We start from the raw sequence: 22645 nt of genomic DNA on the forward strand, positions 1-22645 counted from the left end.
TTTTTTTTTAAGAGACAGCGTCTCACTTTATTGCCCTTGGTACAGTGCCGTGGCATCACAGCTCACAGCAACCTCCAACTCCTGGGCTTAGGCAATTCTATTCTCTCAGCCTCCCAAGTAGCTGGGACTATAGGCACCTACCACAATGCCCGGCTATTTTTGTTGCAGTTTGGCCAGGGCCAGGTTCAAACCCACCACCCTTGGTATATGGGGCCGGTACCCTACTCACTGAGCCACAGGTGCCGCCCTATCAGGATCAATCTTAAGGAAGTGAAAGAACCCACAGAAAGCTGCCCTGGGGAGTGTGGCTCCCACTGTTCTTTCCGTTCAGGGTCATTGGCTGCCTGTGTCAGCAGGCCTATGCTAACTGCTGGAGTGGTGTTCTGCTACTCTCTGTCCATTTGCTCCTTGGGGTCCTCTCCTCACCAGATTTCTGAACTTTACCAAGATATTTCACCGTCTATAAAATAAGGATGCTATTTACTTCCCAATGGTATAGGCAGATTTAATGAAAAGTAGCATAAAGCACCCACCATAATACCCTGCACAAAGTAGGCACTTAGCTGGTCTCTGGGGAGTCTGCCTGCCAACTCCTTACCACAGCCGCTGTTCAGTACATTGGGGACTGAGGGATCCGGTCTCTGTATGGACTGGGTTCTGGTCCTCACCACATCTTCATTGGGTTCTGAGTCCCAAGCCACTTATTAGCTGAGTGACAGTTAGAGCTCTCTCACGTAACTGGCTCTGCACTGTAATTTGTAAAGTGAGGTAATTATGTCCGCCTTACTGTGTTGCTCAGAGTAGAATATGATAAAATAGATGAAAGTGTTTTGGAAACCATAGGCAATTAAACAAATACAGAGTTATTGTAATCTGTGTCTTAGGAGCACCTGGCTTAGTACCTTAGAAATATTTTTTTTTGTTCAGTAAATGATTTTAATTAACAGGGCTACTCATTCTTAAGCTTCTGTTTCTGTTTACTAAGCTTAACAGAGCCACAAAGAGAACATTCCTAACAAAGTACCTCCAGTTACAGTTCTGGACCTAGACCTCTCTGACTCATTCTGAGATAACTTCTTGTTAAGTTAGAGGTTAAAACTGTTTATGATATAGGGCTCTTGTCAGACTGGTTTGCAAGACATGAGTACACAGAACGTGCAGGCTCCCGAGGACTACAGTACAGTAATACCACCTGCCAAAGGCAGTATACTGAGTTAATTCCAAAGTCTTTGTGGGAAGACTTTTTTTTTTGAGACAGGGTCTCACTCTGTCGTTCTCAGTAGGTGCGGTAGTGTCATAGCTCACAGCAACCTCAAACTCTTGGGCTCAAATGATGCTCTTGCTTCATCCTCTTGAGTAGCTGAGACTACAGGTGCCCACCACAGCACTGAGCTACGTTTAGAGATGGGTCTCTTGCTGAGGCTGGTCTCAAACTCCTGAGCTCAAGCGATCCACCCACCTCAGCCTCTCAGAGTGCTACCTTGTGTGAACCCTTAATGCTTTGCTAGATTCTTTGCCAAGGCTTAGGGTTTTCACAGTGAGAAGGATAGTTCTTTCCCCTGGGAAGGACAGAGCCTAAGTAGACTTATGAAGTGCAGTGTAGCATTGGCAGTGCTGTGGTACAGGATGACAGTGTCCAGTGTAGTACAGGGAAGGAACTGGCCAGGTCACCGTGGGTATTGTGGGGCTACATTCAGCATGCATGAAGTTGGGGTGGCTGCAGTGGGAGGAAAGACTTGATGGGGTGGGTGGGGTGAGGGCAGTGGTTCTTGCTTCACCAGGTAGGCTGTGGGAGAGGCCTCAAGGGCTATGAGCTCACAGGAGAGTGGGTACTGAGGGCTGGAGTGAGTTCTCTGAGAATCTTCCTGTGGGAGGATGAGGATGGATGGACAGGAGAGACTGGACAGGCGGAGGGAGGGTGCTGTGGCAAGAGAACCACAAGCTAGGAGACAAGACACTCGAGGTCCTTCCTTGGCTGACAATGAATCCTTTTTATTATTTCCACCAGTTATGTTGTTTTCTTTTTTTGAGACAGAGCCTTAAGCTATTGCCCTGGGTAGAGTGCTGTGGCATCACAGCTCACAGCAACCTCCCAACTCTTGGGCTTAAGCAATTCTCTTGCCTCAGCCTCCCAAGTAGCTGGGACTATTTTTTTTTTTTTTTGGTTGTAGTTGTCATTGTTTGGCAGGCCCTGGCAGATTGGAACCTGCCAACTCTGGTGTATGTGGCTGGCGCCTTAGCCGCTTGAGCCACAGGCGCAGAGCCAGTTGTGTTGTTTTCTAGTAGGCAGTTAAGAAAACTGCATGAGAGCAAATTAAAAGCCTTGACAAGTCCAGTTACATTTATTACATTTAGCCTTACTATATAGTCTTTTTTTTTTTTTTTTGGATACAGAGTCTTACCTTGTCGCCCTTGGTAGAGTGCTGTAGCGTCACAGCTCACAGCAACTTCCAACTCTTGGGCTTAGGCGATTCTCTTGCCTCAGCCTCCCGAGCTGGGACTACAGGCGTCTGCCACAACGAGCTATATAGTCTTAAACACTAGAACATTTGTGTTTCTTTGACTGTCAGCAGAATATCAGGAAATGCTATAAATGTAACTGTAGGTACTTGGAGACCACTCATTCTTAAGCTTGTGTTTCTATTTACTAAGCATAATACAGGATATCCCAAAAGTTACTCCTAAAGTTGCTATACATAGGGAAAATGGGAAATTGTAGCTAGATGTACGTTTATTTTTTAAATATGCATTACAAAATTTTATGTTTGTAAAATATTCTCTGTGTGTTGGCCACCTTTTTGTAGTTCATTGTGACATGCCTGGCTGTGGTTGAGAAGAGCTGGAGAGCTTCCCTTCTTTGACCTGATGTCACCTAAACCATGCTGGAGACTGAGGCTTGAGTTCTAGTTGTGGTCCTTGTGTCTGTTAAGCTAGCACTTTGTGTCACTGTTTCTTGTGCTCTTTTAGAACTGCGCTGTGGCTCTAGACCCTTGAGTGTTTTTCCTGTGCATTTTCCCTAATATTACACACGCACACTTGGCTTCTGGGCTCCCCGTGCACGGCAGTCATGGCTCCTTGGCAGTGCTTGGTCGAGTGCCGCGTGCCACATCCTGTCTGCAGGACCTTTCTGTGCACCTGTGCATCTGGGATGTGGTGGGAATAGTGTTGCAGACTGCTTAATAACACGTAAAAGAGCTGATTGTGGCTTCTTTTTGCAGAATTAAACTGCTAATATGAACTAATGACAAGCCCGAAAAATGCTAAATAAAATTTGAATTAAATCAGGGAAACAAACCCTGCGGTTTCAGGGAGAATTGCTGACTGGTGAACTGTGAAGCAGTTCCTGAGTGGTAGTAGCATGATGTATGACATAATAAGAAATACACAGAGTGTCTGGAAAGCTTGTGTTCAATTTAAAATTTATAACTTTTAAATTTACAACTATGTTAAATGCACACAAACTTTATTCAGTGAGGCATGGTGGCTCCCCGTGTAATCCCAGCACTTTGGAAGTCAGAGGTGGGAAGATCACTTAAGTCCAAGAGTTTGAGATTGCAGTGATCTGTGATTACACCTCTGCACTCCAGCCTGGGCAAAAGAGCGAGACCCCGTCTCTTAAAAAAAAGTGTGTGTGTGTGTGTTGGGCGGCACCTGTGGCTCAAAGGAGTGGGGCGCCGTCCCCAAATCCTGGAGCTGGCGGGTTCAAACCTGGCCTTGGCCAAAAACTGCAAAAAAAAAAAAAAAAGTGTGTGTGTGTGTATCCCCCTTGACCAAGAGATTCATAGATTGTTACCCTACAGATATTCTGGTTACTTGTGCAGAAAGATATCTATACAGGGTTATTTGTTGCCATGTTATCTGTGATAGCAAAAGATTGGGATCAGGAACACGTAAGTGCCCACCAGTAGGTGAACAGTGAAATCCTGGCGTTTGTATTCACTGTGCTCTGTGCAGCTGTTAAAAGGGGGGAGGACAATGTGAACTCTTGGGCAGAGATCTTCAGCTTATATCCCTAACTGAAGAAAAATAAGGCGGAAGGAATATATTTGTTTATATATCCATTTTTTGAAACTCTGGGTAAACAAGAAATCCGTAACTTTAGTTACCTACCATGTGGAAGAGTGAACGGGGCTGAAAGGTAAACTTTTCTATGTATATATATCATTAGCAATTCAAAAAATCAAATAATTTTTATAAAGATTTGTGTAAAAAAAGAAAAAGGTATATCCTAAGCCCTTAGCTGTTGCTGCTGCCGCCACTGTTCTAAAGCTTGTTAGGACCCAAACATATCTGCACACATGTGGGTTGTGTGCTGTGTCTACTGACGCCTTGCTTTAGACTACTGTCAAGTTCAAACAGGCATTTTCTGATTTCATACTTTGAAGACAATTTCTTTATGATTCATTGATTCTTGGTATTTGCATAGTTCCGTGAAATGAGATACTTGATAATGAAAAATATTTTGTACTCCTGTAAGCATGAACAGTGCCAAAAATCACACAGTTGCTTTCTTGAAAAGTATGAGAAAGTCTATAAATATAAACTAGATGTTAATGTACTTCATGTTGTGTTTTTATTCTGTTATTTTCTAGTGTTTTTAATTTATCTGAAACTCTTTCAAGCTAATATTCTTTTTAAAAATATGACTGAAAGGGCGGTGCCTGTGGCTCAGTGGGTAGGGCGCTGGCCCTATATACTGAGAGTGGCGAGTTCAAACCTGACCCCGGCCAAACTGCAACAAACAAAATAGCCGGGCATTGTGGCAGGCACCTGTAGTCCCAGCTATTCAGGAGGCTGAGGAAAGAGAATCATCTAAGCTCAAGAGTTGCAGGTTGCTGTGAGCTGTGATGCCACAGCACTCTACTGAGGGCAACAAAATGAGACTCTGTCTCTTAAAAACAAAAAGTGACTGAAAAACAATAAAATGTGATCATAGAAGGCTCTCAGGCTTATTCGAATCATGGGTTTCTGCCCTCAGTTTATTATTTCATTGGTCTGATTGTCTCCCTTTCCCCAAGCTGAGTTTAAAAAAATTTTTTGTTTTTTTGGGTGCCCCCTGTGGCTCAATGAGTAGGGCACTGGCCCCATATACTGAGGGTGGTGGATTCAAACCTGGCCCCAGCCAAACTGCAACAAAAAGTAGCTGGGCGTTGTGGCGGGCGCCTGTGGTCCCAGCTACTCGGGAGGCTGAGGGAAGAGAATTGCCTAAGCCCGAGAGCTGGAGGTTGCTGTGAGCTGTGATGCGACGTCACTCTACCAAGGGTGATAAAGTGAGATTCTGTCTCTAAAAAAAAAAATTAAAAAAAAACAAACAATTTTTTTTTCGAGATGGGGTCTAGCTCTGTCACCCAAACTGGATCATAGCTTGCTGCAGCCTTGAACCCCTGAACTCAAGCAGTCCTCCTGCTTCAGCCTTCCTAGTATCTGGGACTATAGATACCCACCATAACACCAACTTAATATTTCTATTTTTAGTAGTGATGGCATCTTACTCCTGTTCAGGCTGGTCTCGAACTTCGAAGCTCAACTATGTTCGTCTTGCCTTGTTTTCCTAAAATGCTGGGATTACAGGTCTGAGTCATTGCACCTGGGAAAAATTTAGAATATTTTCTCTGTGCGTTTTTCACTAATACTATTCACCTACACTTGAATTCTAAAATATATGAAATATACATTCAACTCACAACTTCAGGTTGTTTTGAAACATGCTAATATTTCAAATGAGCTTGCTTATTCTAAGGAATGGTTTGTGTTTAAGTACTGAAATGCTAATTGTTCAAACCAGTTTGGTTTGACTTTGGTTAATGGGAAGCTAAAATGAAAGCAACAAGATAAAAATACATGAAACAAAACTTCCACTTCCACTCCCATTTAAATCACAGTTTTGCCCAAAACACAGTGTCTTCCAAAGAAAAAGAAGTAAAAGGGAATGAAGTTACATTGTGGTCCACACAACAGGAATGATCCTTGAAAATACTGTGTTAAGTGAAAAGCCAGGCACAGAAGGCCACAGTTACATGGTCACATCCGTGCCAAGTGTTCAGTGGGCAGGCCTGTGGAGACAGCAGAGTGGTGGGTCCAGGGGCTGAAGGCAAGGAGGATGGGAAGGAGTGCTAATAGGTATGGGTTTCTTTTAGGGGCGATGAAAATGTTTTGAATTAGTAGTGGTAAGGATGATACAACATTGTAAATATGCTAAGAACCGCTGAATTGTTCACTTTAAAGTTTTTAAGATGGTGAATTTTAGGTGACTTTTATGTTAGGAATTTTAAAACATAAAAGCAGAGGGTCATATTCTTTATGATTTTGAATGGTGTGAACTTAAAATACTGGTATAAAACATTCACATCAGTATTTCAGTTATTAATACCATAAAGTAAAGCAGCCTCTTTAAGAAACCAGTTAAATTGAATTTGAAATAAACTTAAAAACAATTTGAAAGAAATTCTTTCAAAAGAAACCAGTTAAATTGTCAAAAATGATACAATTTTGGCGCTGGTGGGTGGATAAGTCGTGTTTATGGTACAGCCACATTTTATGTGATCACATCTGTACACATGGACAGCTAAGTGGCTGTGAGCAGACTGTACCCTGCATCCCAGTTTTCAGGTTTGGCCTTGAACTGTGCATTTTTAAAATTAGAAACACACAAAATACATCCTCCTTAGTTGCTAAGCCAAAAGTTAGGGGTGGGACACAATACATTTTTAACTAGTTCATCCACATATTTAAAAAAATAATAATCAGGGCTTTTTTCCTCATTTTCTATTCCAAGTGAAAATCACATTTAGTTTTTGGCAAAATAAGTTCAAGTTGCCATCAGTAGTGGTGGGCTCCTCCTCGGTTAGCCGAGACTAAATGCGTTCTGGAAGACAGAATCAGGTCTGGAGACCAAGTGTGTCTATCCACAGGTCGAGGATGCAGTATTGGGAGAGGCCAAGGTCACACAGGTTCTTAGGGTGCTCAAGCTCAGAAGTAGTTTGCGTGAAGAGGCAGACACCTTGTGCACGGCGAGCAGCCGGCCTGGGTGGAGCCCGCAGGTTTCAGCCTCCCTCCAGAGGAGAGCTTGAAGAGGGCAGCACCTTCAGGTGGGAAGGCTAGCTGAGGATGCAGTCAAGGTTGGGGCGGGGATTCCTCAAGGGGAGGAGGGGAGCCTGCTTCCTTTGGATAGCTGAGAGCAGGAAGCCCAAGGGACCGGCTTGGGGGATACTTCTTAGCAAGTCATGTGACATGTGGGCAGTCAGTACTAAGTAATGTGTGTATAAAATTAAATTTAAAAGGAAAAAATATATAAACTGTCTCACTTTGAACCCTCTTTCCAACTCCAGGGGTAACTAGTGTTAGCTTTGTGTATACTTTTATATTTTTTCATATATATGTATTTGTGTGTGTCATATTAAAATTGGATCATACTGAAATGCTGTTCTGTATGTTAAAAACTCCGCATTTAATTGCTTAATTGCTAAATGCTAAGTATGAGCATACATTTTGTTGGCATATATTTCTTAAAGAAAAACTGATAAGGAAAAAAATAAGATATATTGGGTCTTAATAAAAAAGACATTTTGGAACTTTTAAATTGTTTATTTGATATCTTTTGTTCACTTGCTTGTGCATAATGCCCAGTGATTGAAAAGTCACCATTTTGGACACAGTGGCTTTGATCAGGTCTGGTTCAGTGAGATGATGGACTATGGGTCAGAGTATACAGAAGTGTAAAGTTCGTGGTTTTGTTTCCCCATATCCCTGTCTGTCTTCTCCTGTGGTTCAGATGCAAGATAAACGGATAGATGGTGGGTGGATAGGTGGATGCTTATTAGTAGACTTTTAATCAGTAGGGTTTTAAAACATGATTTGGTCATTCATTTTAATGTAATAGGAACTTCAAATTTTCTCTTTCAAATTCGACATGCTTTTAAAATAAAGACTGAGGCAAGTAACTTCTACCGACTGAAAATAATGTCAGTTCTGCAAGCCAGTCACTTCCATTTGCTAAAAATCAGACCCTTTTCCATTTCTTTACATTTCGTGTCCCTAGGCTGAAGAGTACACAGACTTTTTGCCTCCAGTGCAGTTCTTTTTTCCCCACTTTTTCTTTTTGTGGTAAAATACACATAAAATTTACCATCTTCGTCATTGGTAAGTTTTCAGCTCAGTGGCAGTAAGCACATTCGCACCGCTGTGCAGCCACTGCTGCCATCCATGTCCAGAACTCTTCATCTTGCAAAACTGAAACTCTGTCCCTGTCTGCATTTAACACTGACTTCCCCCGTCCCCCCTTCTGCAGCCCCTGGCAACCAGCATCCTACTTTCTGTCTCTACAGATTCTGCAACTCAAATAAGAACCTCACGTAACTAAGATCCTCCAGTGTGTTCAGTCTTTTGTAACCAGTTTACTTCATTCAGCATGATGTCCTCACGTTTTTAACCTACGTTGTGCTGGCGCAGTGGCTCACGCCTATAGTCCCAGCACTCTGGGAGGCTCTGAGGTAGGCGGATTGTCTGAGCTCACAGGTTCAAGACCAGCCTGAGCTAGAGCAAGACCTCGTGTCTGAAAAAAATAGCCGGGCATTGTGGTGGGTGGGCGCCTGTAGTCCCAGCTACCAGGGAGGCTGAGGCAAGAGAATCACTTGAGCCCAAGTGTTTGAGGTTGCTGTGAGCTGTGATGCCACAGTCCTCTGCTGGGGGCAACAAAATAAGACTCTTTCTCTCAAAAAAAAAAAAAAGAAAAGAAAAGAAAAGAAATTCTTTCTTTTTTATGACTGAATAATATTCCATCTAGTGAAGTTTTATTCCACCTTCAGCAAAAGGTTAAATAATGAAAAGTAACCGGCTAGGCCAGGTGGCTCATGCCTGTAATCCTAGCACTCAGGGAGGCCAAGGCAGGTGGATTGCTTAGTTCACAAGTTTGAGACCAGCCTCACGAGTTAGAGACCCTGTCTGTACTAAAAATGAAAACTGAGGTAAGAGAATCACTTGAGCCCAAGAGTTTGAGGTTGCTGTGAGCAATGACTCTGTAGCACTCTATCTGGCGACAAAGTGAGACTGTGTCTCAAAAAAAAGAAAGAAGAAAGCGAAGTAACTAAAAAAAACCCCAGAGCTGTGGATAGAGAATGAGTTGTAAAAATGTGACATGTTGTGACCATATGAAGACAGCAGGAGGAGGAAGGTGAAGGGGTGGGGCCACCCTCAGGGGCTCTGCTGCTCTCTGGGGGATGCTGCCAGCCAGCTGAGTGACAGTGTCACCTCTGATCCAGAGAACTTAGTTTAAAGTTGGCCTGCTTGTGGATTTTCTTTAACACCTGTCTGGTTTATATAATTTGAGCATGTTATCCAGATCTGAACTTTTTGTTCAGAAATAACAAATGTCGATGTAAAACCAAATTCTTAAACCGGTTTGAGTGATCAGTGTTATTGTCCTCCTTCTCAGCCCTAGATAATGTGGAATGGAAATACAGATTTATATTGCTCAGACTTATATTTTGAAAATATTGGTGATTATTATATCTGTCCAGTTTCAGAAAATACTTGAAACTTTAATTATAATAAATACCAGTAAAAAGAATGTCACCTTAAACTAATGGTATAGTGGCTTATAGTATTTTTTAAATCAACATTTTTTTAGAGAGGAAACATTTGTGTGTGGACAATTAGATTCCTCTGATAGTAATTAAGTAGACTTTATTGCCCATATTTGGGGTTCCTAATAGTTTTTTCTGCAATAATATAAACAGTGCGTATAGGAATGTGCTTTGGTATCTTAAACTTTGGAATTTCCTGTCCAATGTTTATGTAAACTCTTAACTTTAAATTTGCTTTGATATCTTTTCAGTTGAATTCTCTTTTGAGCAGAAAGAAAGGTTTTCCTTTGAGTAAAGTAATCGTCAAATCATGTAAATTCATCTTCTACCATAGCCAGAGTGGTATCCCATAGAATGGTTTTGGCTGTCAAGTATATTAGGAAGACTTATATTTAACCAAAATAATAGGAATGATAGAGGGCAATTTTAAAATCAAGGGGGAAGTGAAAATAGTTTGGGGATCTTAGGAAAATCTGAAGGAAACTGGATGAAACACACAAAGACTTGCTTCTGGTGCTGAAATAAATTAAAGGAAAAGCACGCTGATGGGAAGTAAAGTAAGGGTTTGTGGTTGAGTAGGGGTTGGGCCAGGTGGTCCCTCCTGGAGGGGAGAGATGAGTCTAGTAACCATGGCTCCTAGCTTGTGCAGAGTCAGTTTTGAAGCTTTCTGCCCCTAGCTTTCACGTCCTCCTTGTGATGCTTTGACTAGGTATTTCATTCAAAGGCAATGAAGTTTGTTCATAATAGACAGACTTTTTTTTTTTTTTTTTTTGTAGAGACAGAGTCTCACTTTACTGCCCTCGGTAGAGTGCCGTGGCGTCACACGGCTCACAGCAACCTCCAGCTCTTGGGCTTACATGATTCTCTTGCCTCAGCCTCCTGAGCAGCTGGGACTACAGGTGCCTGCCACAACGCCCGGCTATTTTTTTGTTGCAGTTTGGCCGGGGCTGGGCTTGAACCCGCCACCCTCAGCATATGGGGCTGGCGCCCTACTCACTGAGTCACAGGCGCCGCCCATAATAGACAGACTTTTAAAAATAAAACGCTGATATTCCACCTTCCTGGTATACTCCCACCTTGGCATGTCACTTTGCCTGTCCCGCGTCTCCCTCTGGCTGCTTGAAGTCTTGGAGTTCCTCATAGTTTCGACCCCTCACCTCTTCCCCTTTGTTGTGCTTGCCTGCAAGGGCTGTACCTTGCCTTGTCCCTCCCTGTCCTCATGGCCTAGCAGCCCTGTCACTGCACACCTTAATGATCTGCTCCCTCATTTATAGATGCCACTTCAGACTTTCTCCCTTTCTGTCCCCACAAGCACATGTAGACTGATGATGTTGTGTCTGTTTTTTCTTAGTGAAAATGAGAAAATTGTGTGGAAGTGAGAAAAGAACTCCCATCACCCCTTGCACCTCCGTGTCTCTGCCCGTGTAGTAGCCTTCTGTCCCGGGTGAGCTGTGTCCCCAGGAAGGGTCAGCCTCTTCTCTTGGCCACTTGACCCTGTCTGCTCCCTCACTTCCCACCCTTCCCCTAGATTCTTGCCATCTGTATGCAAATCTCTGCCTCGTCTGATGAAAGGGTCTCCTTGACCCCGTATCTTCTCGTCCCTTTACTGCAAAGCTCCTTAGGAGAATTTTCTGTCCTCGCTGTTTTGCTTCCTCTCCTCCCACTGTCTGCCGAACTAAGTAAGGCCAGTGAGGTTTTGAACCCACCACTGCGGCAAACTGCTGTTTATGGTCAACACTGACCTCCATTTCAACAAATCAACCTTTCAAAGATCAGTCAGCCAATGTGGTCCACCAGCATCCGTCCATGTTGTTCGCTATTCTGGGAACACTGAGCTTCAAAGATCTCTCTCCTGGTTTTCATCCTGTGTCCCTCACCAGTCCCAGCCTCTTTGATGATGCCCTTATAACATGAGACTGTTACAGGGGCTTATCTCTTTGTGTCTCTATCTTGTTAATTTGTGTGGAGCTAAATTGATATCCCCCTCTCTGAGAACTTCAGACTGCAAATTGCAGCTCTCTATTTGACGTTGCCCCTTGAATGTCTAATAATGAACTCTGAAACTGAACTTTTAGATCTTTTCAAAACATGCTCTCCCCGGGCTGGGTGTGGTGGTTCACGCCTGTCATCCCAGCACTCTGGGAGGCCAGAACAGGTGGATTGCCTGAGCTCACAGGTTAGAGACCAGCCTGAGCCAGAGCAAGACCCCACCTCTAAAAATAGTCGGGCATTGTGGCAGGTACCTGTAGCAGCTACTTGGGAGGCTGAGGCAAGAGAATCGCTTGAGCCCAGGAGTCTGAGATTGCTGGGAGCTGTGACGCTACAGCACTCTACAGAGGGCAACAAAGTGAGACTGTCTCAAAATGAACAAACAACCAAACAAAACAACAAACATGGTCTCCCCATAGTCAGAAACCAATCACTCCATCACGTGCTCCTGCTAGAATCCTTGGAGGTGTCTTTGGGCCTTTCTTTCTCTCTGTTCAATCTGTCTGTTGGTCCTGCTGGCTGCACCACAAAGCAAGTCCAGAATCCCTCCTCCTCACCACCTGCCCTGTGTGCACCCTGGCCTTGCCTGCAGTTGTAATAATTTCTTAATGATCTGCTCACTTCCAGCCTCGTTGTCTTATGGGCTCTTCTGAACACAATCTCCAGGGTAATCCTTTCAAAACTGATGAAGGACCTAGCATGTGAGAATTCTTTGTCTCTTTCTCTCTGATATTGATCTAAATTCAATATTAACCCCTCGTTGCTCCCTGGGGTTATTGCTGTGGACTCTGGCTGGTTTCCCACCTTTAGTCTTCTCCTCTAGCAAACCCATCGTGAACACATCCCTCATGCTCAGGGCTGACTGACACTCAACCAGTTCATTTTGCCCAGTCCTTGTTCAAAGTCTATAAATAGGATGATTTCCTTATGCCTTCAACCTGAAATCTGCACTCTACCTGTGGTCTGGAGGGGCCACCCACCTCTGGCCTAACCTTCTCTGTATATACCACTCACAGCCCAGCTAGAGTCCTTCTCTCTTATCTGACATCTTCATGCCTTTGAGAAAGCTCTCACTGACTGCTTTGCTCAGAATTCAACTCAAGTGCTGTATCCTTCAGCAAGCCTTCTGGGAAGTGCACCCACCTCCCCTCATAAATGGCTCCCCCAGGGTTGCTCTGATAGCATGCATGGCGTTGGAGTTGTTGCCAGCTTACCCGCAGAGCACAGCACCCTGCAGTGTGCACAGCCTCGCCTCCCTGTCCCAGCGGCTGACGTAGGCTAGATGTGCCACTGCATCTTGAGTGGATTCTGATGTCCTCTCAAGATAGAAGTTTAAACTCCTGCTTTGGTGACCTATTTTCCAATCGTAGCCGTGAAAAAGTGAAAGTTTAAATAGTGAAACCAACCAAAAACATAACCAGGCTCCCAAACAAGGTAAATACCCTTCTGTACAGAAACAAACTAAAAACCTAGCCTGGTAAGCATTAGTTGCCCAGATTTCACTGGCCTGTTGAACTCTAAGCACCAGGCAGGCAGCGTCAGTAGGAAACTTGGTTCCTCCAGGGTAAGGGCTGTAGGGACTAAAGTGATCCAGTGGCATTAGAACTAGATTTCGATACTTCTTGAAGGTGGGATTAGATGAGGTCTCTCCGTCTGACACCAGTCTACTCTATACAGATTGATGCTTTATAAGGACATTGTGGTCTGAGGGAGGGGAGAAAGCAAGGCCTGGGAGGAGCTATTGCTCAGAGCTTCTCTGCCAGGATCTGCACTACCTGTAACAGAACCATGGGAAAGAACCCTGAATCACCACGGGAAACCTGCCCTGGACTGAGGCCTTGGAAGGCTTAGAGTGCAGCAGCCACAGAACACCATCCTGCTGAAATCCACTGTGAAGTCATGGTGAAATCTAACCCCCAATTGTCATTGTATTAGAAGAGATGAGGTCTTCTAATTGGGAGAGATGAGGTCATGAGGGTGGTTCTCCTGTGGGTGGGATTAGCGTGCATGGGAGGAGACTCCAGAGAGAGATTTTGCTCCTTCTGTTATATCGGGACGCAGAAGTCTGCAGTGGGGCCTTCACCAGACAGAATCTCCCAGCTTCGGAACTCTGGGAAACACGGTTCTCTTGTTTGGATGCCGCCCAGTGTATGAGAGTTTGTTGTACCAGCCCAGACTGACTAAGCCAGCTAGGCAAGGAGAGTGCCAGTGAGCCCAGAACCCGAATTCCATCGTCCTCGAGGATGTGACTCTAGGATGTCCTCACAGAGTCGCCGTCTTACAGAACTGTACGTGTACTCCATCTGAAATCTATGGACAGTCATTAGGTAAAAACTGTTGAAATATTTATGTTTAAGGTGCTTAAAAAGATAAATTAATACATGTGTAAGCAGATTATCCATCAAAACCAGACAGAAGTAAAATAAGAGTGGGACAGGAGGACCAAACTAAGAATGACAAGCTAGTGAATGAGAAAGTTATTTGTTCTCTAGGATGATAGACTCCACTAGGCACAATCAAAGATGGAATTAGCGAATTGGCAGTTACTTTTACAAAATTGACACAGATTACAGGTACAGGGGGACAAAGTGATAAAAATTCACCGCTCTCCAGCACTCCATTCAGGCAGTCTCAGAACCAGTACTGCCCTTAACTTCATGGTTATGTGAATAATGATTTGCCTTCAAAGTTAAACTAGTTTGTACTTAGTAAATGTGGAATATAAATGTCTTAGCACAATAACTAAGAAAATGCCAGGAAGGCTATGTTAACCAGTGTGATGAAAATATGTCAAATGGTCTATGAAACCAGTGTATGGTGCCCCATGATCACATTAATGTGTACAGCTATGATTTAATTAAAAAAAAAAAAAAACGAAGTTAAACTAGTTTGAGTCCCTTTTTTCCCACTTGCAACAGAAGAATCTTTTGAATCTTATGGTTATCACAGACTGTGACTTGAACAGTTTTGCCCAGTCTTTGTTCAGGGGCCTCAAAGTCTATAGATAGGACCACATGATAGAGCCTTCGACATGAGATCCACACTGGTCCAGAGCAGCTGTGCAGACCCCTTTCTGATACAAGCTCCCGTTAATAAGATGACACTTACTATCTCATTAATGTTAGGTATTAGATGATCTGACAGTCAACTAGAGGGGATTTCCAGAGGAAGTGTAAATCAGGGTATTTAATATGATTAATATTGGTGCAAATGAAAGAAATCGCTGAAACTTAAGAAGATGAACTTGAAGGGAGAACCTGGAAGGAGACCTGGTGATACCAGAGTAGAACCTCCACAGCTGACCACCTCTTTAAGCTCACCTGATTTTCATAGGCCCGACATGCACCACACATAAGTATCAGTTCCTCACGTTCAGCCGCTGATGCTGCTCCCCAGGGAGGTGCAGCCGCAGGCCTTCCTGCCCCCCCCGTGACAGCTCTCTCCTGCTTTCTGACCACTAGACAACTGTGAAGCTCCACAAAATGTTCTGTTGTCTTTAACAATGACAGGATAATTACAAACCAGTTCAGTCGGATTGTGGCTCCTTCCAAGGAATAGTTCTAAAGTCAGTAGTTTGAAATTTGTTCCCACTTCAAGAGGGCTCCTCCGGGCTGTCTTACTTTCCAGTTCTCTTCTGCAAACCAGCCAGCCTGTTTGTAGTCTGGGCTGTGTCTTCATTAAACCCATGAATCTTCCCCCTCCCCAGTTTCCTTTCACCAGGACCTACACTGTCCTCTAATGCCCCCGTAGATTTAAACTTCACTGAACTCTGTTGCAAATAGTTAGTGTCTGTGGGAAGAAATTAGGAACTATCTCTTTTTCTACCTGTTTCTCCTCCCAGGGAAAATCTCTGAACCAGGGCTCTGGAGCTGAGATGGAGTCAGTGGAAAGCTCTTGTGTGTGTTGTAGAGCACTGGGGTAGCCGGGGCGCAGAGGATCAGTGCCCCAGTATTTTCAGCATACCACACCCAAGGTTGAGCTTCTAGAGTGGAGGGTGGGCACAGTAGGAAGCTCTCAGCCTCGCCTACATTAGCCAGATGTAGCATCAGCACCTGGTAGCTGGGGCAGGGCAGGAACCACTAAAGTCCTACTGGGAGCTGGAGAGAGAGGGGGTCCTGAATTGTTGGTCTGGAGGATAAGGGGTCCTTGTTGGTCTAGGGGAAGAGAGGCCCCGCGGTGTAGTAAAGTTTACTTTGAGTTGCAAAGGATTAATTTAAGAATGTGCTTTAAGCCTACCACCTGTCTGTAAGCTGATTTTTTAGAATTACCTGATTTAACCACTTTCCCCATCTTGAATGTCTAATTATTTGTCAGGGTAGCGTTTATCTTTTAAAGAAAAAATTCTTTTTTTTTTTTTTTGAGACAGAGCCTCAAGCTTTCGCCCTGAGTAGAGTGCTATGGCTCACAGCAACCTCCAACTCCTGGACTCAAGTGAGTCTCCTGCCTCAGCCTCCCAAGTAGCTAGGACTACAGGTGCCCGCCACAATGCCCGGCTATTTTTTGGTTGTAGCCGTCATTGTTGTTTGGCGGGCCCCAGGCTGAATTTGAACCCGCCAGCTCAGGTGTGTGTGGCTGGCGCCTTAGCTGCTTGAGCTACAGGCGCTGAGCCAAGAAAAAATTCTTAACATGGAAAGGAACATGGCAGATGATTTGACTTATTTCAGAGGAGTTTTGCTTCATTGAAAAGCTGGCAGGGGGATGTGAATTCAGCTTATGCGGTGTCTGTGTGAGGGTGCTGGACGTTGCAGTCAGAGCCTGACACAGTGGAAATTAGGTGAAGCTGCTTCTTCCCAGTTGTATTCTCTTGGAACTCTTCTGCTTATCTGAAGAGAGAGAGATGAGTCTTCTTAGACCTTTCTCTCTTCATAGGCTTGCCAGCATTTATGGAAAGTCCTTTTTTTTTGTTTGTTTTTTTTGAGATGAAGTCTTGCTCTGCTGTCCAAGCTGGAGTGCCATGGCCTTAGCCCAGCTCACAGCAACTTCAAACTTACGGGCTCAAGTGATCCTCCCACCTCGGCCTTCCAGAGGGCTAGGATTACAGGCATGAGTTACCACACCCATCCCATTTTTTTGTTGTTAACTTAAGAAGTTTAATTCAGGCTGAAAGGTTGGGTTTAGGGTACCATCTGCCATTTTCCCAGAGGACTCTCCACAGCCCAGTGGTCTTCCCCAGAAGATACTCAGCACAGATAGACAAGGAGGCCAGGACACAGTGGTGGCCCCTAGACCTTCTTCCTTTTGCTGTCTTCAGCAATTCTAGTTTATGTGTCTGTGAGTCACTTAAAAATGTCTTCATTCACTTCATGTCAGGGTTCCCCTTATAAAAATATGTGGACTGCTCTGGCCATTGAGGAGGTGACTTGGATTCCCCTTTGTCCCCTGCCATCAGATTAAGTTGGGTTCTGATTGCCAGTCTGTTGATCCCCTGTCTCTGGAATCACAGAGGTCCTTTATATTGTGTGAAGGGGTTGCCTTTGTGTAAAGACCATAGAGGCTTGATGGAAGTCTGTCATTATTTAATTATTTTTGCTATTTTCTAGGAGTTTGCAGCACTTACTAAAGAACTCAATGTATGCAGGGAACAGCTCCTTGAAAGGGAAGAAGAAATTGCTGAACTGAAAGCAGAGAGGAACAATACCAGGGTTAGTAGGTGGATCTTACTTTTTGCCATTTGCCTCGAGACAGTATTGGGATCCATGATACTGTCTTAGAAGAAAAGATGGTGTGCAGCGTGGCTTTAAATACGTACTGGTTTTTACTGAGCAGACTGTGGTTGATTGGTTCAGCGTGATCATACATAGTAGAGCCTCTGGAAGTTGACCACCTGAAGGCCTAACACACCTGTCGACATACGGAAGTGGTCGACATAAGGCATGAGGCCTGTTGCACTGATACGTATATGTAGTACTTGTCTGGGCTGTGAACATTAGATCACCTTGAGGAGGTTGTCAGTGTATGGAGGTCATCAACTGTGGCTGGATGAAGGGGCTCATGTAGTCTCTACCCAAAATAGAAAAAGTAGCTAGGCATTGTGGCATATGCCCATAGTCCCAGCTACTTGAAATTTGAGATGAAAATTAATGCTATTTTAATATATCTAAGGGGAATTTCTGTAACCTTCTACTGAATTGAAGGCATTCAGACTTGTTTTGCCCTGATACTGTAAAGGAGCTCTTTAAATGTGTTTTTGTTTTTGGCCTTTTCTTTCAGCTGCTGTTAGAGCATTTGGAGTGCCTTGTCTCTAGGCACGAGCGGTCCCTCAGGATGACAGTGGTGAAGAGACAAGCTCAGTCTCCAGCAGGCGTGTCCAGCGAAGTTGAGGTGCTTAAAGCACTGAAGTCATTATTTGAACACCACAAAGCTCTGGACGAAAAGGTGCCATCAGCCACGTGACAAGTCTTGGTTTGTGTACATGCTGGGTGTTAGGCTGCATATGTGTTTGTGCAACCTTTTCTTTTTGGAGCTTCTTAAATTCTTGCCAACATATTTTCTCTCTAAGATAAAAAGGTTCTATATCATAAAAATAACTAATTGGCATAAATACCTTAAATTAATTAATTCTGTAGATTGAATTGCTGTTAGGAATTGGGTAATCTGGCCGGGTGCCATCCTTGCACTCTGGGAGGTGAAGGTGGGAGGATTTCTTGAGTTTAGGAGTTTGGAGACCAGCCTGAGCAAGAATGAGACCCCATCTCTAATAGAAATAGAAAAACTAGCTGGGTGTGGTGGTGGATGCCTGGGGTCCCAGCTGTTCAGGAGGCTGAGGCAGGAGGATCACTTGAGCCCAGGAGTTTGAATTTGCTATGATCTGGGCTGATGCCCCAGTACTCTAACCCTTGCAGTTGCGTTAAGACTTGTCTCAAAAACAGAAAGAAAGAAAGGAAGAAAAAACAAAACCAATATATAAATATGTACACACATGTGCAAACTGAACACCTTTTCTTTTCAGGTGAGAGAGCGATTACGAGTAGCACTCGAAAGGTGTAGTTTGTTAGAAGAAGAATTAGGTGCCACACACAAAGAGGTAAGCTGGAGACAGCATATGATTTGAATGGAGAGGTTTTACTTTTATCCTTAAATTTAAAAAAAAGTCTTAATACAGGGACTGAAGTCGTGGATATTGTATCAGATATTATTTATCTCGTTGCCTAAGGATCATCCTATCCAGGTCATCTTAAGTACTAGTAAACCAGACGTTTATTTCTTAAGTACCCATTGGTACAGTAGATAAGAAATTCCATTTTTAATGATCACTTATATTCAGGTTGGGTGGCATTGTCACATGCTTTCCTTTTTATGTAGTGTTTTCCCAGTTTATAGTTGTTTTTCCAAAGGGAGTTTTGCTGTGTTTACTTATTTCTCTTAAGTATTTTACTTTCATGTTTAATTTTTTGGTTTTAGCTAATGATTCTTAAAGAACAGAATAATCAGAAAAAAACACTAACAGATGGAGTGCTTGATATAAACCATGAACAAGAAAATACACCCAGTACGAATGGAAAGGTAAGTCTTCAGGCTTTCTCTTTATTCTAACTTCGTTTGTCCCCAGTGTGCATGTGGGGCTGTTTGGGAAAGCTGAGGCTACAGCAGGAAAGTGTGTCATCCAATAGTTTGCAGAAATCAGCTTTGGTTTCACCTGTTTTCTGGAAGTATTTTGTTTCATAGCTAACCAAACATGCTATTTAAGGACTTTTTTCCCTGCCAGAGATCTTCTGATGGTTCTTTAAGCCACGAAGAAGACCTTGCTAAGGTAATTGAGCTCCAGGAAATCATCAGTAAGCAGACGCGGGAGCAGAGCCAGATGAAGGAGCGCCTGGCCACGCTCTCCAGTCATGTGACAGAGCTGGAGGAGGATCTCGACACTGCTCGGAAAGACCTCATCAAATCTGAAGAAATGAACACAAAGTTGCAACGTGACGTCCGGGAAGTAAGTGACAGTAGAAGCTGCAGTATTGTCATCAAGTGGAACGTGTGGGGTGTTTTGGTTAATTGATTTTTTTTTTTTGGCTCTTTTTGTCCCTTACCCTCCCAATGTTACTTTCAATCTTTGCATTTTTGTATAAATAGTATCTAAAAAGAGATTTCTAGGAACTGGTTAGGCTGCCTCCCCATTTTTATGGTGAAATCTCCTGTCTCTGGAGTCCTTAGAGGTAGAGAGCAGTCCCCACAGTCTTAATGCCCCTGTGTGTAGATGCTTCATCTCTACAGCTTCTGGCTGTCTTACTTTGTTCTTTCTTTGTTCAGATTTCCTTCTGACATACACTTCTTTAGTGGCAGGTGCTGATACTGGCTGTGCTATGAGCATAGCCCTGCCCTGTGTCAGGGGGTCATCGTCACTCTCCCAGAATGTGTGGTGACATCAGTAGTCAGGATGATGACGGACACATATGTTGAAGTAGAGGAGAACCACCACAGCTGACCACCTCTCTCTGTTGACCATCTCCTTAAGTTGACCTAATTTTCATAGACTGGACATGCTCTGCATGTTCTTATGTTGACTACCTCCGTAAGTTGGCTGGTTTGTTACAGTCCCTTGGGTGGTTATCTTACAGAAGTTTTCCTGTATGGTCATTTCTGACAAACATTTCTGCCTTTATCTATTAGAAACTAGTCATGAAAGAAATGAGGGCTGAATGTTTCTCTGGTGCTTCTCCTGTGACTCACTCACTTGTCCTTTGTTGCCCTGTGAGACTCTCTGGACACATGTTGGCAGCCCAGTGTGAGAATTCAGAACAACCATGTATGCATGTGTTATATAACCTAATAGGTTAAATTATTTGGCTACAGTAGGAGATTACGTGGCAGAGATCAATAATGCAGATTTTGAAATAATTATTTTAAGATCAACCACTTGTAACGTTGAGACTTCGCTAACAGTCATTTAGTAGACAAGGAAGGACCTAAAAGTAGTGAACTGCGCGGTATAGTTCAGGTATTGTATAAGCAAAACCTACCCTTTAGGGCAGTGTTTTTCAGTCTTTCTTATCTCACAGCACACTTGAACCTATAATTAAGCTCCCAAGGCACACCAAAATTACGTTGATCAGAAAAAAGAGTAAAAAAGAATATATTATTGTGCTTTGAACTTCTTTCAAAAATAATTTAATTAATGATCCTTAAATTTTCTCAGTACACCAAAGATACTCTCATGGCACACTGGTTGAAAATCACTACTCTAGGGATTGGTACGCTGCAGGATTGACTTTATTTTGCTACAAATATTAAGTGGTTCCATCTGACTAAATTAAATTTCTTTTCCATTTGTTAATATGCCTGTATGTTGTAACTGATACTATATGATATTATATCTAGCCTTTTCCCCGGACAATGAGACTTGTCTCCCCGCTTCATCCCTGTCTCATGCGAGACTGTATCTGCAGCCCAGGGACTCCCCGCTTCACCCCTGTCCCGTGCTAGACTGTGTCTGCAGCCCAGGGACTCCCCGCTTCACCCCTGTCCCGTGCTAGACTGTGTCTGCAGCCCAGGGACTCCCCGCTTCATCCCTGTCCCATGCAAAACCGTGTCTGCAGCCCAGGGACTCCCCGCTTCATCCCTGTCCTCTGTGAGACCATGTCTGCAGCCCAGGGACTCCCCGCTTCACCCCTGTCCCGTCCGAGACCGTGTCTGTAGCCCAGGGATGCCCCGCTTCATCCCTGTCCTCTGTGAGACTGTGTCTGCAGCCCAGGGACTCCCCACTTCATCCCTGTCCCATGCAAGACCGTGTCTGCAGCCCAGGGACTCCCTGCTTCATCCATGTCCTCTGTGAGACCGTGTCTGCAGCCCAGGGACTCCCTGCTTCATCCATGTCCTCTGTGAGACCGTGTCTGCAGCCCAGGGACTCCCTGCTTCATCCCCGTCCCATGCGAGACCGTGTCTGCAGCCCAGGGACTCCCTGCTTCATCCCTGTCCCATGCGAGACCGTGTCTGCAGCCCAGGGACTCCCCGCTTCATCCCCGTCCCATGCCCATGCGAGACCATGTCTGCAGCCCAGGGACTCCCTGCTTCATCCCTGTCCCATGCGAGACCGTGTCTGCAGCCCAGGGACTCCCCGCTTCATCCCCGTCCCATGCGAGACCGTGTCTGCTGCCCAGGGACTCCCTGCTTCATCCCCGTCCCATGTGAGACCGTGTCTGCAGCCCAGGGACTCCCTGCTTCATCCCCGTCCCATGTGAGACCGTGTCTGCAGCCCAGGGACTCCCCGCTTCATCCCCGTCCCATGTGAGACCGTGTCTGCAGCCCAGGGACTCCCTGCTTCATCCCCGTCCCATGTGAGACCGTGTCTGCAGCCCAGGGACTCCCTGCTTCATCCATGTCCTCTGTGAGACCGTGTCTGCTGCCCAGGGACTCCCCACTTCATCCCTGTCCTCTGTGAGACCGTGTCTGCAGCCCAGGGACTCCCCGCTTCATCCCTGTGCTATGTGAGACCGTGTCTGCTGCCCAGGGACTCCCCGCTTCATCCCTGTCCCATGTGAGACCGTGTCTGCAGCCCAGGGACTCCCCGCTTCATCCCTGTCCCATGTGAGACCGTGTCTGCAGCCCAGGGACTCCCTGCTTCATCCATGTCCTCTGTGAGACCGTGTCTGCAGCCCCGGGACTCCCCGCTTCATCCCTGTCCCCTGCAAGACCGTGTCTGCAGCCCAGGGACTCCCCACTTCATCCCTGTCCTCTGTGAGACCGTGTCTGCAGCCCAGGGACTCCCTGCTTCATCCCTGTCCCATGTGAGACCGTGTCTGCAGCCCAGGGACTCCCCGCTTCATCCCTGTCCTCTGTGAGACCGTGTCTGCAGACCAGGGACTCCCCGCTTCATCCCTGTCCTCTGTGAGACCGTGTCTGCAGCCCAGGGACTCCCCGCTTCATCCCTGTCCCATGTGAGACCGTGTCTGCAGCCCAGGGACTCCCCGCTTCATCCCTGTCCTCTGTGAGACCGTGTCTGCAGACCAGGGACTCCCCGCTTCATCCCTGTCCTCTGTGAGACCGTGTCTGCAGACCAGGGACTCCCCGCTTCATCCCTGTCCTCTGTGAGACCGTGTCTGCAGCCCAGGGACTCCCCGCTTCATCCCCGTCCCATGCGAGAC

At 45.0% G+C, this 22645-nt stretch overlaps 1 protein-coding gene across 7 annotated transcripts in view; it reads left to right on the plus strand.

The window, feature by feature from the left end:
* Positions 1–22645, plus strand: part of PPFIA1 (PTPRF interacting protein alpha 1) — a 99413-nt gene that overhangs the window by 24003 nt on the left and 52765 nt on the right. For all 7 annotated transcript variants that reach the window (XM_053562969.1, XM_053562966.1, XM_053562970.1 and 4 more), the window contains exons 3-7: positions 17111–17212; positions 17781–17945; positions 18520–18594; positions 18972–19073; positions 19276–19497. In XM_053562969.1, the coding sequence (XP_053418944.1) occupies positions 17111–17212; positions 17781–17945; positions 18520–18594; positions 18972–19073; positions 19276–19497 (666 nt within the window). The remainder of the gene's footprint in view (positions 1–17110; positions 17213–17780; positions 17946–18519; positions 18595–18971; positions 19074–19275; positions 19498–22645) is intronic.

Source organism: Nycticebus coucang, chromosome 14 (assembly GCF_027406575.1).
Source record: "Nycticebus coucang isolate mNycCou1 chromosome 14, mNycCou1.pri, whole genome shotgun sequence".
NCBI lineage: Eukaryota > Metazoa > Chordata > Mammalia > Primates > Lorisidae > Nycticebus > Nycticebus coucang.